This window comes from Perca fluviatilis, chromosome 7 (assembly GCF_010015445.1).
Source record: "Perca fluviatilis chromosome 7, GENO_Pfluv_1.0, whole genome shotgun sequence".
Taxonomy (NCBI): domain Eukaryota; kingdom Metazoa; phylum Chordata; class Actinopteri; order Perciformes; family Percidae; genus Perca; species Perca fluviatilis.
In genome coordinates this window covers 19505654-19516936 of record NC_053118.1, presented here as the reverse complement: position 1 = coordinate 19516936, position 11283 = coordinate 19505654, and the positions used below count along the sequence as shown (strand labels likewise).

At 40.3% G+C, this 11283-nt stretch overlaps 1 protein-coding gene and 1 long non-coding RNA gene across 2 annotated transcripts in view; both read left to right on the top strand.

The window, feature by feature from the left end:
- Window positions 1–11283, top strand: part of LOC120561948 (dynein heavy chain 11, axonemal) — a 51451-nt gene that overhangs the window by 16204 nt on the left and 23964 nt on the right. The window contains exons 32-48 of the mRNA XM_039805294.1: window positions 116–276; window positions 388–544; window positions 6035–6180; window positions 6262–6378; window positions 6464–6602; window positions 6818–6910; window positions 6996–7190; window positions 7284–7361; window positions 7462–7594; window positions 7721–7848; window positions 8161–8309; window positions 8521–8671; window positions 8770–8901; window positions 9469–9642; window positions 10246–10450; window positions 10737–10902; window positions 11042–11144. Coding sequence (XP_039661228.1) covers window positions 116–276; window positions 388–544; window positions 6035–6180; window positions 6262–6378; window positions 6464–6602; window positions 6818–6910; window positions 6996–7190; window positions 7284–7361; window positions 7462–7594; window positions 7721–7848; window positions 8161–8309; window positions 8521–8671; window positions 8770–8901; window positions 9469–9642; window positions 10246–10450; window positions 10737–10902; window positions 11042–11144 — 2427 coding nt within the window. The remainder of the gene's footprint in view (window positions 1–115; window positions 277–387; window positions 545–6034; window positions 6181–6261; window positions 6379–6463; window positions 6603–6817; window positions 6911–6995; window positions 7191–7283; window positions 7362–7461; window positions 7595–7720; window positions 7849–8160; window positions 8310–8520; window positions 8672–8769; window positions 8902–9468; window positions 9643–10245; window positions 10451–10736; window positions 10903–11041; window positions 11145–11283) is intronic.
- LOC120562734 lies at window positions 1804–2198 on the top strand. The gene is made up of 3 exons (XR_005639815.1): window positions 1804–1813; window positions 1907–1984; window positions 2085–2198. It is a non-coding gene; the product is annotated as an uncharacterized LOC120562734 (long non-coding RNA).

The following is an 11283-nucleotide window of genomic DNA, read 5'->3' as shown; positions in this document are numbered from 1 at the left end:
GCTTAAACAAGACAATATTTGAACTAGTTATGATCATCATACTACCTGCTGCCCATATCTCTTGTGACATATGCTCTTTTTGACATAGTTTAACAGCAATCACGTGTGTTCACAGGTCGCCACCTCACAGGCCTTCCAGTGGCTTTCCCAGCTCCGGCATTGCTGGTATGAGCAGCAGCATCACTGTTTCATTAACATCTGTGATGCTCAGTTCCTTTACTCATATGAGTATCTTGGAAATACACCTCGTCTAGTCATCACTCCCCTCACAGACCGGTAACTCTGCTGCTTATCAGTTTTCAGTCTATGCTTGGAACAATACTTTTAATACATTCCCTACATTCAGCATTGCTAAACAGCAAATATGTGTCTTCTGTATATGCTTAGGTGCTACATCACCTTAACTCAGTCACTCCACCTGACCATGAGTGGAGCCCCAGCTGGCCCTGCTGGAACAGGGAAGACTGAGACCACTAAGGATCTTGGCAGAGCCATGGGTGTCATGGTATACATCTTCAACTGTTCTGAACAGATGGATTACAAGGTGCAAAATTAATTTAGTGGACACTTCACAGTTATTCCCTTTGGCCAGTTTATCATCTTGATTAGATGTATCATGTACCGTGTGTTCAAATGCAAAATCTAATTTTGTTCACATTCAGTCGATTGGAAATATCTACAAGGGTCGCGGCAGACTGGAGCATGGGGCTGCTTTGATGAGTTCAATCGTATCGCTGTGGATGTTCTGTCAGTTGTGGCAGTGCAGGTCAAAACTATACAGGGTGCCATTCGCTCTAAAAGGAAAGGTAACCAGTTTAAGCTGAATACATGAAGCCTTTATTGTGAAAATATGTGAAAATCTGTTAACTCTCTATACAACCTCACAGGTTCCTCTTTTTAGATAAAGACATTGTCTTAAATCCCTCTGTGGGGATTTTCATCACTATGAACCCCGGCTATGCAGGCAGGACGAGGCTACCTGAGAACCCTCAAGGCTCTTTTCAGGTGAGAGTGATACAGTAACTTTATTTATAGTATGCTTTTACTCAGCTTTAAGTTTATTGTCTGCACTGTCTGTGTCCTGTTGTAGACCCTGTGCCATGGTGGTGCCTGACACTGAGCTTATTTGTGAGATAATGCTGGTGGCAGAGGGCTCGTGGTGCTAAGCTTTTAGCCAGGAAGTTTATCACTCTGTACACTCTCTGCAAAGAACTGCTCTCTAAGCAGGTAGGGAAAAGCACCTGATAGCACTGTTATATTTCATAATGTTGGATTAGAACAGGGAGCATCAATAATATTTCATCTTTTCAGGTACAGTATATCTCAGAAGCACAGAGATGCATGAGACCATTCAATTAATCTTAGTACTTTATATGATATGATTTATGGTAAGCGTAAACACAGGAATACACATCTTTACTGTCTATTCTTGTTTGTCTATTAGGACCACTATGATTGGGGTTTGCGTGCTGTCAAGTCTGTTCTGGTTGTGGCAGGGGCACTGAGAAGAAGAGACAAGAGTAGACCAGAGGATCAGGTGACTTTCATGTGTATGTCATCTCACAGCCACAAGAGGAAGACTCATTGTCTTATATAATCTGCAAATGCACTTTACTATCCAGGTGCTGATGGTGCTGAGGGACTTCAACATGCCTAAAATTGTGAGTGAGGATGTGACTATCTTCTTGGGACTGCTGGGAGACCTGTTCCCAGGCCTGGAGGTGGAGAGAGAGAGAGACTGTGAATTTGAAAAGGCCATCCCGAAGACCCACACTGGAGCTCCGACTCCAGCCTGAAGAGACACGTCCTCAAGGTTTGACATTATTTGGTGTATACCTGGACAATGCTTAAAAAAAGAATGCAATAATCTTTTTTATTTTTATTTTTTTCACATTTATTTTGTCAGGTGATGCAGTTGGAGGAACTCATGGCGGTGCGTCATTCTGTCTTTGTTGTTGGAAATGCAGGGACTGGGAAAAGCCAGGTTAGATTTGTTTGCCTTAAAAATTGTGAAAGTAAATACTCAATTTAGTTGTTTGTTTTTGTTTGGTACATCACATGACAGGTTTTTATTTTTTCAACAGATATTGAGAGTTCTCCACAAAACCTATGTAAACTTGAAGAGGAAGCCGGTATGGAATGACCTCAATCCAAAGGCGGTAGACAGAGATGAATTGTTTGGCTTTATCCATCACACAACTTCGAGAGTGGAAAGATGGTAAAGAGCTGGTTTTAAATGAGAAGAATAACAACATTTAAATGTATCCATGTACCAGTGCTAACTCATACTAGATGTAAACAGTGCTAATACCTTGTAATCCCAGTTGTTCATCTGTAAGTAATTTGTTCAGATGCGAGCAAGCAACCCACATAGGGACCTAAGTGGATTGTGTTGGCGGACATTGATCCCATGTGGGATTGAATCACTCAACACAGTGATGGATGACACAAGGTACCTCCTGTTCACTCATACACTATTGAAGAACACATGGCAACCAAGGGTGGTATAGAAAAAGCATGTTTCTTTCCCTGCTTCAGCAATCACTTCCTGGACTGTGAGTACTTTGAGGTCTTTTTTCAGCAATGAATCATGTCACAGTGATTCAGTGCCTTTGGAAATGGAAGCACGGCCTGTCAAACCTTAGATGAGATAAGGTTTTCTTATCATTTTAAGAGTCTTGTCCATTACATGACCATTCAAATGTTATGATATTTGGAAACCGTAATGCTACATTACATCTTTTAGGTCCCATCTCCACAATGAACGTGGTGCCACTCCACTTCATCAATGAGACCGGTGTTTGAGATCAGTCACCTTAAGGATACAATTCCCGTTGCCTGTGTCCAGTGGTATTCTCTATGTTAACCAACAGGATCATGGAACCCTCGTGGAGTCAGCGACCATTTGTAATTCACATGTATCAAACACTTTTTGAAGTTTTCAATGCAATGCTATTTTTGTAATATATTAATTTCTTTGTGTCGTGTTTGTTGCAACCAAAGTGACCATATTGTAAAATGTTAGCCAGGTAAAGACAAGGGACACTGATTCCAGATCCTGATCAGAACAATCTGGCATGTCCTGTCCTGTCCATAATCCACCGTCCCACCTGCCCAACAATGGTCCAGGGTCCCATCCATTCTCCTCCACCCTCCCTTGGCATGGCCTTGGTCTGGAGGACTCATGAAGAAATGTCAGTCACCTGTCCGAGGCTGCCCAGGACAGGCTCCAGAGATGGACTGCAGCCTCACCTCGATCCCCAGATCCAGGAGGAATGATATGGAGCCAGGTTGAAAGACCTGAGGAAGGACGAAAGATCACAAGAAACAGGCTGAGAGAAGATTTCACCAAAGAAAGCTGACTCAAGATCCAAATGAAATGGAATAGAGAAACAGACCATGCTGAGGTTGCTGATGGATATATGGAACTCTGACTCAGGGTTGATTCTAGCAGATTATTTACCACTGGTCTTTCACGAAGATTACCCAATCAGGGACATATAATGAATATTTTGCTCAGACAGAATCATTAATTAATAAGACATCATAGATGATTATTTCATAAGCTGATGATCAGGGAGTTGATAATCCTATCACTGTCACTGAGATTGTAGAATGAATGTAATGAATGAACTTCAGATTTGATTTCATGAAACCCACCCATCAGGGATGCATGAACACAAACAAAGACCAAAGGAATGAAACTCATGACAGTTATTTTATGAAGAAATAGATATATTGATACCTGAGGGTCAATTCGAATCGCTTAAATCATTTCAACTCAGAATTGTCTCTATCTGTTGAAAGTCTGATCTGAACTCCGGTTCTCAACATCATTTCACTCTTTGATTTTAGTCATTCTGTTTTTCCTGAATGGTTCTCATTCCCAGACCATCATAATCCTAGAAATAATTAGCTCCATATAGAATCTCCCTTGCCCACCCATTGGATACCCACTGAAGTTAATTCGAATCCAGACCCATCAGAATGACTGAATCAGAATGATCATCCGTTTGAATCATCTTTACTCTATGGAATTGACCCAGATATTTCAATCAGTGACCCATATGCATCAATCAGGTCCCATTCTGTCATTATATCATCATGACCAAAAATCATCCCAATCAATCGAAAGATTACTATTATTAATATCATCATTATTATTATTGATTATTTATTATCATTGATTATTATTGAATATATTATATATGCATATATGCATGATGCTGCTATTATTATATGATATTATTATTAGATAATGCATATGTTTTTAGTATCATTCTCTAGGTTTGAACCGAAGATGGATCACATTCTCCTCCATCATAATCAGACAAGGACCCATTGGCCTAGGACCCTCATGGCTCACAGTCAGGACATCACTCATCATTCCATTCCTTGATCAATCATTCTCCTTCCAATCCGATTGATTCATTATGACCATCCATGATGTCTCGAACGAAGATCAATTTTGACCATCATTCGAATTGTCCACATCTATCATCCGATATCGATCTTGTCCGAAGATGATCAATGACCTTTGAACACTCATCATGAACCATATCAGATCATCAATCCAATCACATGGAATCCTAACTCATAGTCCAACTCATTCATTCCCACCATCATGAACCTGTTTTCCAGATCAACCCGAACCTGTTGATCCATGTCATTCATTCGAAATTTACATCATGACTCATGACCATCGATCCAATATCATTGTCAGATTCCATCATTCAGGACCCAATCGAATCACACGACTTCTATCATTGATTCTCAATCGTCAATTTGCTCAGAAGGAACATAACTCATCGAAATCAACCAGGGCCAGTTAACGACATAACATCCATTACTGCAATGATGACCAGATTATCATCCCAGATCTTGACATCCAACATCCGAACGACATTGTCCTCCATCTTGTCACGCCACAAGCAGCTGACGCACTCTCTCGAACCACCATGACCGTCCCAGTCGTCCATCTTGCCTTTCCCCCACCTCTAGACATTATGTCCACATTACTGATGATTATTTGGCTCAAATCTAAGTGTGAAGATATTTTGTTAAAGCACCAATTGTCAACCCTAGAATATCGCCACAATATCAATATCGAGGTATTTGGTCAAGAATATCGTGATATCTGATTTTCTCCTTATCGCCCAGCCCTATTCACAACGTATGGTAACGCCCAATTCTCCATTTGCAACCTATATGCTGCAACACTAAACACTAACTTTCTTAAAGTGTGAGTTAACAATTAAAATAACCTGAATAGGAACAGTGCAGTTCCTGACTTTTTACTTTTTATTGCACAAAAATAAACAAGAGAGCCACAGCCTCAATTTCACCAAATGGAAAGACCAGATTATAGACTATGGCTTAAACAAGACAATATTTGAACTAGTTATGATCATCATACTACCTGCTGCCCATATCTCTTGTGACATATGCTTTTTTGACATAGTTTAACAGCAATCACGTTGTTCACAGGTCGCCACCTCACAGGCCTTCCAGTGGCTTTCCCAGCTCCGGCATTGCTGGTATGAGCAGCAGCATCACTGTTTCATTAACATCTGTGATGCTCAGTTCCTTTACTCATATGAGTATCTTGGAAATACACCTCGTCTAGTCATCACTCCCCTCACAGACCGGTAACTCTGCTGCTTATCAGTTTTCAGTCTATGCTTGGAACAATACTTTTAATACATTCCCTACATTCAGCATTGCTAAACAGCAAATATGTGTCTTCTGTATATGCTTAGGTGCTACATCACCTTAACTCAGTCACTCCACCTGACCATGAGTGGAGCCCCAGCTGGCCCTGCTGGAACAGGGAAGACTGAGACCACTAAGGATCTTGGCAGAGCCATGGGTGTCATGGTATACATCTTCAACTGTTCTGAACAGATGGATTACAAGGTGCAAAATTAATTTAGTGGACACTTCACAGTTATTCCCTTTGGCCAGTTTATCATCTTGATTAGATGTATCATGTACCGTGTGTTCAAATGCAAAATCTAATTTTGTTCACATTCAGTCGATTGGAAATATCTACAAGGGTCTGGCGCAGACTGGAGCATGGGGCTGCTTTGATGAGTTCAATCGTATCGCTGTGGATGTTCTGTCAGTTGTGGCAGTGCAGGTCAAAACTATACAGGGTGCCATTCGCTCTAAAAAGAAAAGGTAACCAGTTTAAGCTGAATACATGAAGCCTTTATTGTGAAAATATGTGAAAATCTGTTAACTCTCTATACAACCTCACAGGTTCCTCTTTTTAGATAAAGACATTGTCTTAAATCCCTCTGTGGGGATTTTCATCACTATGAACCCCGGCTATGCAGGCAGGACGGAGCTACCTGAGAACCTCAAGGCTCTTTTCAGGTGAGAGTGATACAGTAACTTTATTTATAGTATGCTTTTACTCAGCTTTAAGTTTATTGTCTGCACTGTCTGTGTCCTGTTGTAGACCCTGTGCCATGGTGGTGCCTGACACTGAGCTTATTTGTGAGATAATGCTGGTGGCAGAGGGCTTCCGTGGTGCTAAGCTTTTAGCCAGGAAGTTTATCACTCTGTACACTCTCTGCAAAGAACTGCTCTCTAAGCAGGTAGGAGAAAAGCACCTGATAGCACTGTTATATTTCATAATGTTGGATTAGAACAGGGAGCATCAATAATACATCTTTTCAGCTACAGTATATCTCAGAAGCACAGAGATGCATGAGACCATTCAATTAATCTTAGTACTTTATATGATATGATTTATGGTAAGCGTAAACACAGGAATACACATCTTTACTGTCTATTCTTGTTTGTCTATTAGGACCACTATGATTGGGGTTTGCGTGCTGTCAAGTCTGTTCTGGTTGTGGCAGGGGCACTGAGAAGAAGAGACAAGAGTAGACCAGAGGATCAGGTGACTTTCATGTGTATGTCATCTCACAGCCACAAGAGGAAGACTCATTGTCTTATATAATCTGCAAATGCACTTTACTATCCAGGTGCTGATGCGTGCGCTGAGGGACTTCAACATGCCTAAAATTGTGAGTGAGGATGTGACTATCTTCTTGGGACTGCTGGGAGACCTGTTCCCAGGCCTGGAGGTGGAGAGAGAGAGAGACTGTGAATTTGAAAAGGCCATCCGAAAGACCACACTGGAGCTCCGACTCCAGCCTGAAGAGACATTCGTCCTCAAGGTTTGACATTATTTGGTGTATACCTGGACAATGCTTAAAAAAAGAATGCAATAATCTTTTTTATTTTTATTTTTTTCACATTTATTTTGTCAGGTGATGCAGTTGGAGGAACTCATGGCGGTGCGTCATTCTGTCTTTGTTGTTGGAAATGCAGGGACTGGGAAAAGCCAGGTTAGATTTGTTTGCCTTAAAAATTGTGAAAGTAAATACTCAATTTAGTTGTTTGTTTTTGTTTGGTACATCACATGACAGGTTTTTATTTTTTCAACAGATATTGAGAGTTCTCCACAAAACCTATGTAAACTTGAAGAGGAAGCCGGTATGGAATGACCTCAATCCAAAGGCGGTAGACAGAGATGAATTGTTTGGCTTTATCCATCACACAACTCGAGAGTGGAAAGATGGTAAAGAGCTGGTTTTAAATGAGAAGAATAACAACATTTAAATGTATCCATGTACCAGTGCTAACTCATACTAGATGTAAACAGTGCTAATACCTTGTAATCCCAGTTGTTCAATCTCTGTGTAAGGTTTGCTTTCATCAGTGATGCGAGAGCAAGCAAACATCTCCCACATAGGACCTAAGTGGATTGTGTTGGATGGAGACATTGATCCGATGTGGATTGAATCACTCAACACAGTGATGGATGACAATAAGGTACCTCCCTCCTGTTCACTCATACACTATTGTACAACACATGGCAACCAAGGTGGTATAGATAGAAAAAGATGTTTCTTTCCCCCTGCTTCAGCAATCACTTCCTGGACTGTGAGTACTTTGAGGTCTTTTTTCACAGCAATGAATCATGTCACAGTGATCTTGTGCCTTTTGAAATATTTTAAAGCACGTCTGTCAAACCTGATGAGATATGAAGGTTTTCCTTATCATTTGGGCAGAGTCTTGTCCGTCATATTGACCATTCAAATGTTATGATATTTGGAAACCGTAATGCTACATTACATCTTTTAGGTCCTGACTCTGGCCAGTAATGAACGTGTGCCACTCACTTCATCAATGAGACTGGTGTTTGAGATCAGTCACCTAAGGACAGCCACTCCTGCTACTGTGTCCAGAGCAGGTATTCTCTATGTTAACCAACAGGATCTGGGCTGGAACCCGTGAGTCACACTATTTGTATTCACATAATATCAAAACACTTTTGAAGTTTTCAATGCAATGCTATTTTTGTAATATATTATCTTCTTTGTGTCGTGCTTGTTGCACCAAAGTGACCATATTGTGTAAATGTTGTATTGTAAAGACAAGGGACACTGATTCAGATCCTGATCAGAACAGCACAGCAATATAAAATAAATCCTTCCTGCTTAGGTACGTGGCCAGCTGGATTGACCAACGAGAACGCCAGACAGAAAGGGCCCACCTTACCATACTGTTTGAAAAATATGTTCCTCATTGTGTCGAACAGATGAGAAACACCTTCAAGACCATAACTCCTATCCCAGAAAACTCTATGGTGCAGGTACACAACACACAAGCATGTACAGTGAATTTATTTCTTCTTTTATGCCTATACAGTCAGCAAATCAGAATGAAATAATTATTTTCTTTCTCATTTAGACACTCTGCACTTTGCTTGACTGCCTTCTAACACCAGAAAATATTCCATCTGACTCTCCACGTGAGCTCTATGAGACCTACTTCACCTTTGCCTGCATCTGGGCTTTTGGTGGGGCCCTGTATCAAGAGCAGGTATTACTTTGGTTTAATTCAAGGGGATTGTGAATGCGCAATTGAGTCTGGTATAACAATTCTAATTTCACATGAACTTATATATAGCAACTTTTAGGACAATTTTGGTTCATATGTTTTGACATGACAATGACATGCTCTGCAGAAGTTTTTGTGCCCTAATAAAGCTGTGGTTTTATTTTTTGGATGCTCAAAACAGTTGTTCCGTTACATAAATTAGGAATTTTTCATAGAAAAGAAAATGGATAACTGGGCATTAGTAATGCAGACAACATCAAGGACTTTTGAACAATGTTATTGGATACTTTGTTAATACTCCTGGCAATAGTTAACACTCTACTTATTCCTTGATTTGTCTTTGCACTTCTGTTAAGAAGGTATGACTATAGGGTGAGATGCAACATAATGCATTTTGCAGACAGACATGTCAAGACTGTCATGATGTGACCAAGAATAATAATAATAATATAATAAGCGTATCTGTCAATGATTTTGACTAATGGTGGGTTTGTGTATTGAAATGATATGAATTAATGCATGATATAATTTCTTCAATGACTTGTCCAGCTCTATGATTACCGGGTGGAGTTCAGTCAGTGGTGGACCAAAGAAATGAAGACAGTGAAGCTGCCAGCACAGGGGACAGTGTTCGACTACTACCTTGACCCTCAAACCAGACGGTTCCTGCCCTGGAGTGATACTGTGCCTCCATTTGAAATGGAAACTTGTACACCATTACAGGTATGAACATAAAAGCTGCTATAAATGTATGGGAGAGTAGGACCCTTCTTGCAACTCCAGAAACACAGACCTTTCAAAGCAGTTTGACTAACAATCACACACATGATCACCAGCAACCTTCTGTAAGAAAACTAACCAAAAACGAACAATACAGTCATATTAAAAATCTTTGTATGCATCATTGAACATAATAAGAGAGGGTAAAGTACAATCATGAGGTTATGGCAGGGGTACTAGAATGGATGATAGGCTTTCTACTGTGTCTGATTACCATATGCTAGACCCCATACCAGACTGTGTGGGGGTGAAGGCATGAGCAACAAGGCTTGAGCTATCACCCACACGCTATTGTCTTTCTTTATGCTCCTGCATACAGCTGTGAATGCTCCAAAGGCTCTTGCTGAGCCATAATTAGTAGGGTTTTGTTCTGAGCAAATGATGCTATTATGACAGAATAGTTGTGGTGTACTGGGGAAATAAAAGAAATTATAAATCACATACAATTCACTGAACACATGTCTGTCAATAAATCACACTCAAAGAAAGCCATAATAACTATGTATGTTTCTGCTCTCTGTCTTCCTGCTGTTTCTATGATTGCAGGCTGTTCTGGTACACACAGCAGAGACTGTGCGTCTTCGGTACTTCATGGACTTGTTGCTGGAGAGGAGACAGCCAGTGATGCTTGTGGGGAATGCAGGAGTGGGAAAGACTGCAATTGTCAAGAACAAGTTTGACTGTCTGCCAGAGAGTTACATGACTACAAAAGTACCCTTCAACTACTACACTACCTCCCTAATGCTGCAGGGTGAGTAGGGCTTTTCTGATTGTCCTTTAGTACTGACTACTAGCACATCAGGTAAACTATAGCACCATCTGCTGGTAATACTCAGATTCAGGAAAAGGAAAGGGGGAGAAAACTTCATCCTCAGTTATCATTGCAATCATTATCAGATTATTCTAAATTAAAAAAAAAAAAAAAAAAAAAAAAAAAAAAATATATATATATATAGTTTGTCTCGTATGTGTGCATAGGCAACTGTAGTTTGGTTGCATTTTTGATTTGTGACACATAATTTTGCTTTCTCTTGTAGTTATTCTTGAGCGACAATTAGAGAAAAGAGCCGGCAGAAGCTACTCCCCTGTAGGCAACAGAAGGATGGTCTACTTTATAGATGATATCAACATGCCAGCTGTCGATAGTTATGGAACAGTACAACCTCACACTCTTATACGTCAGTATCTGGATTATGGGCACTGGTGAGAAGACCTCACACATTTAGTACCTGATTTTCAGTTGTGTTTTTAAGTCTTATGCCACCACATGAAACGTTTTGCCAAACTACACTATAGTGTGTTCTGCTTATTAAACCAATCTGTCTTTTCTTGCTCTCTGTAGGTATGACAGACAGAAACTGAGCCTAAAAGAAATACACAATACCCAGTACGTTGCCTGTATGAATCCAACTGCTGGGAGCTTCACCATCAACCCCAGACTACAAGTATGTTTCCCAGTTAAATTTCCCTTAATCTTATTTTCTGATAAAGGATTCAAATAAGTTCTGCCAGCATAATTCATTTCTCAGTGCAGTCTTATAGACTTTCAAGGTTTTAAGTATAGTATAGTTTTAAGTATAGAGT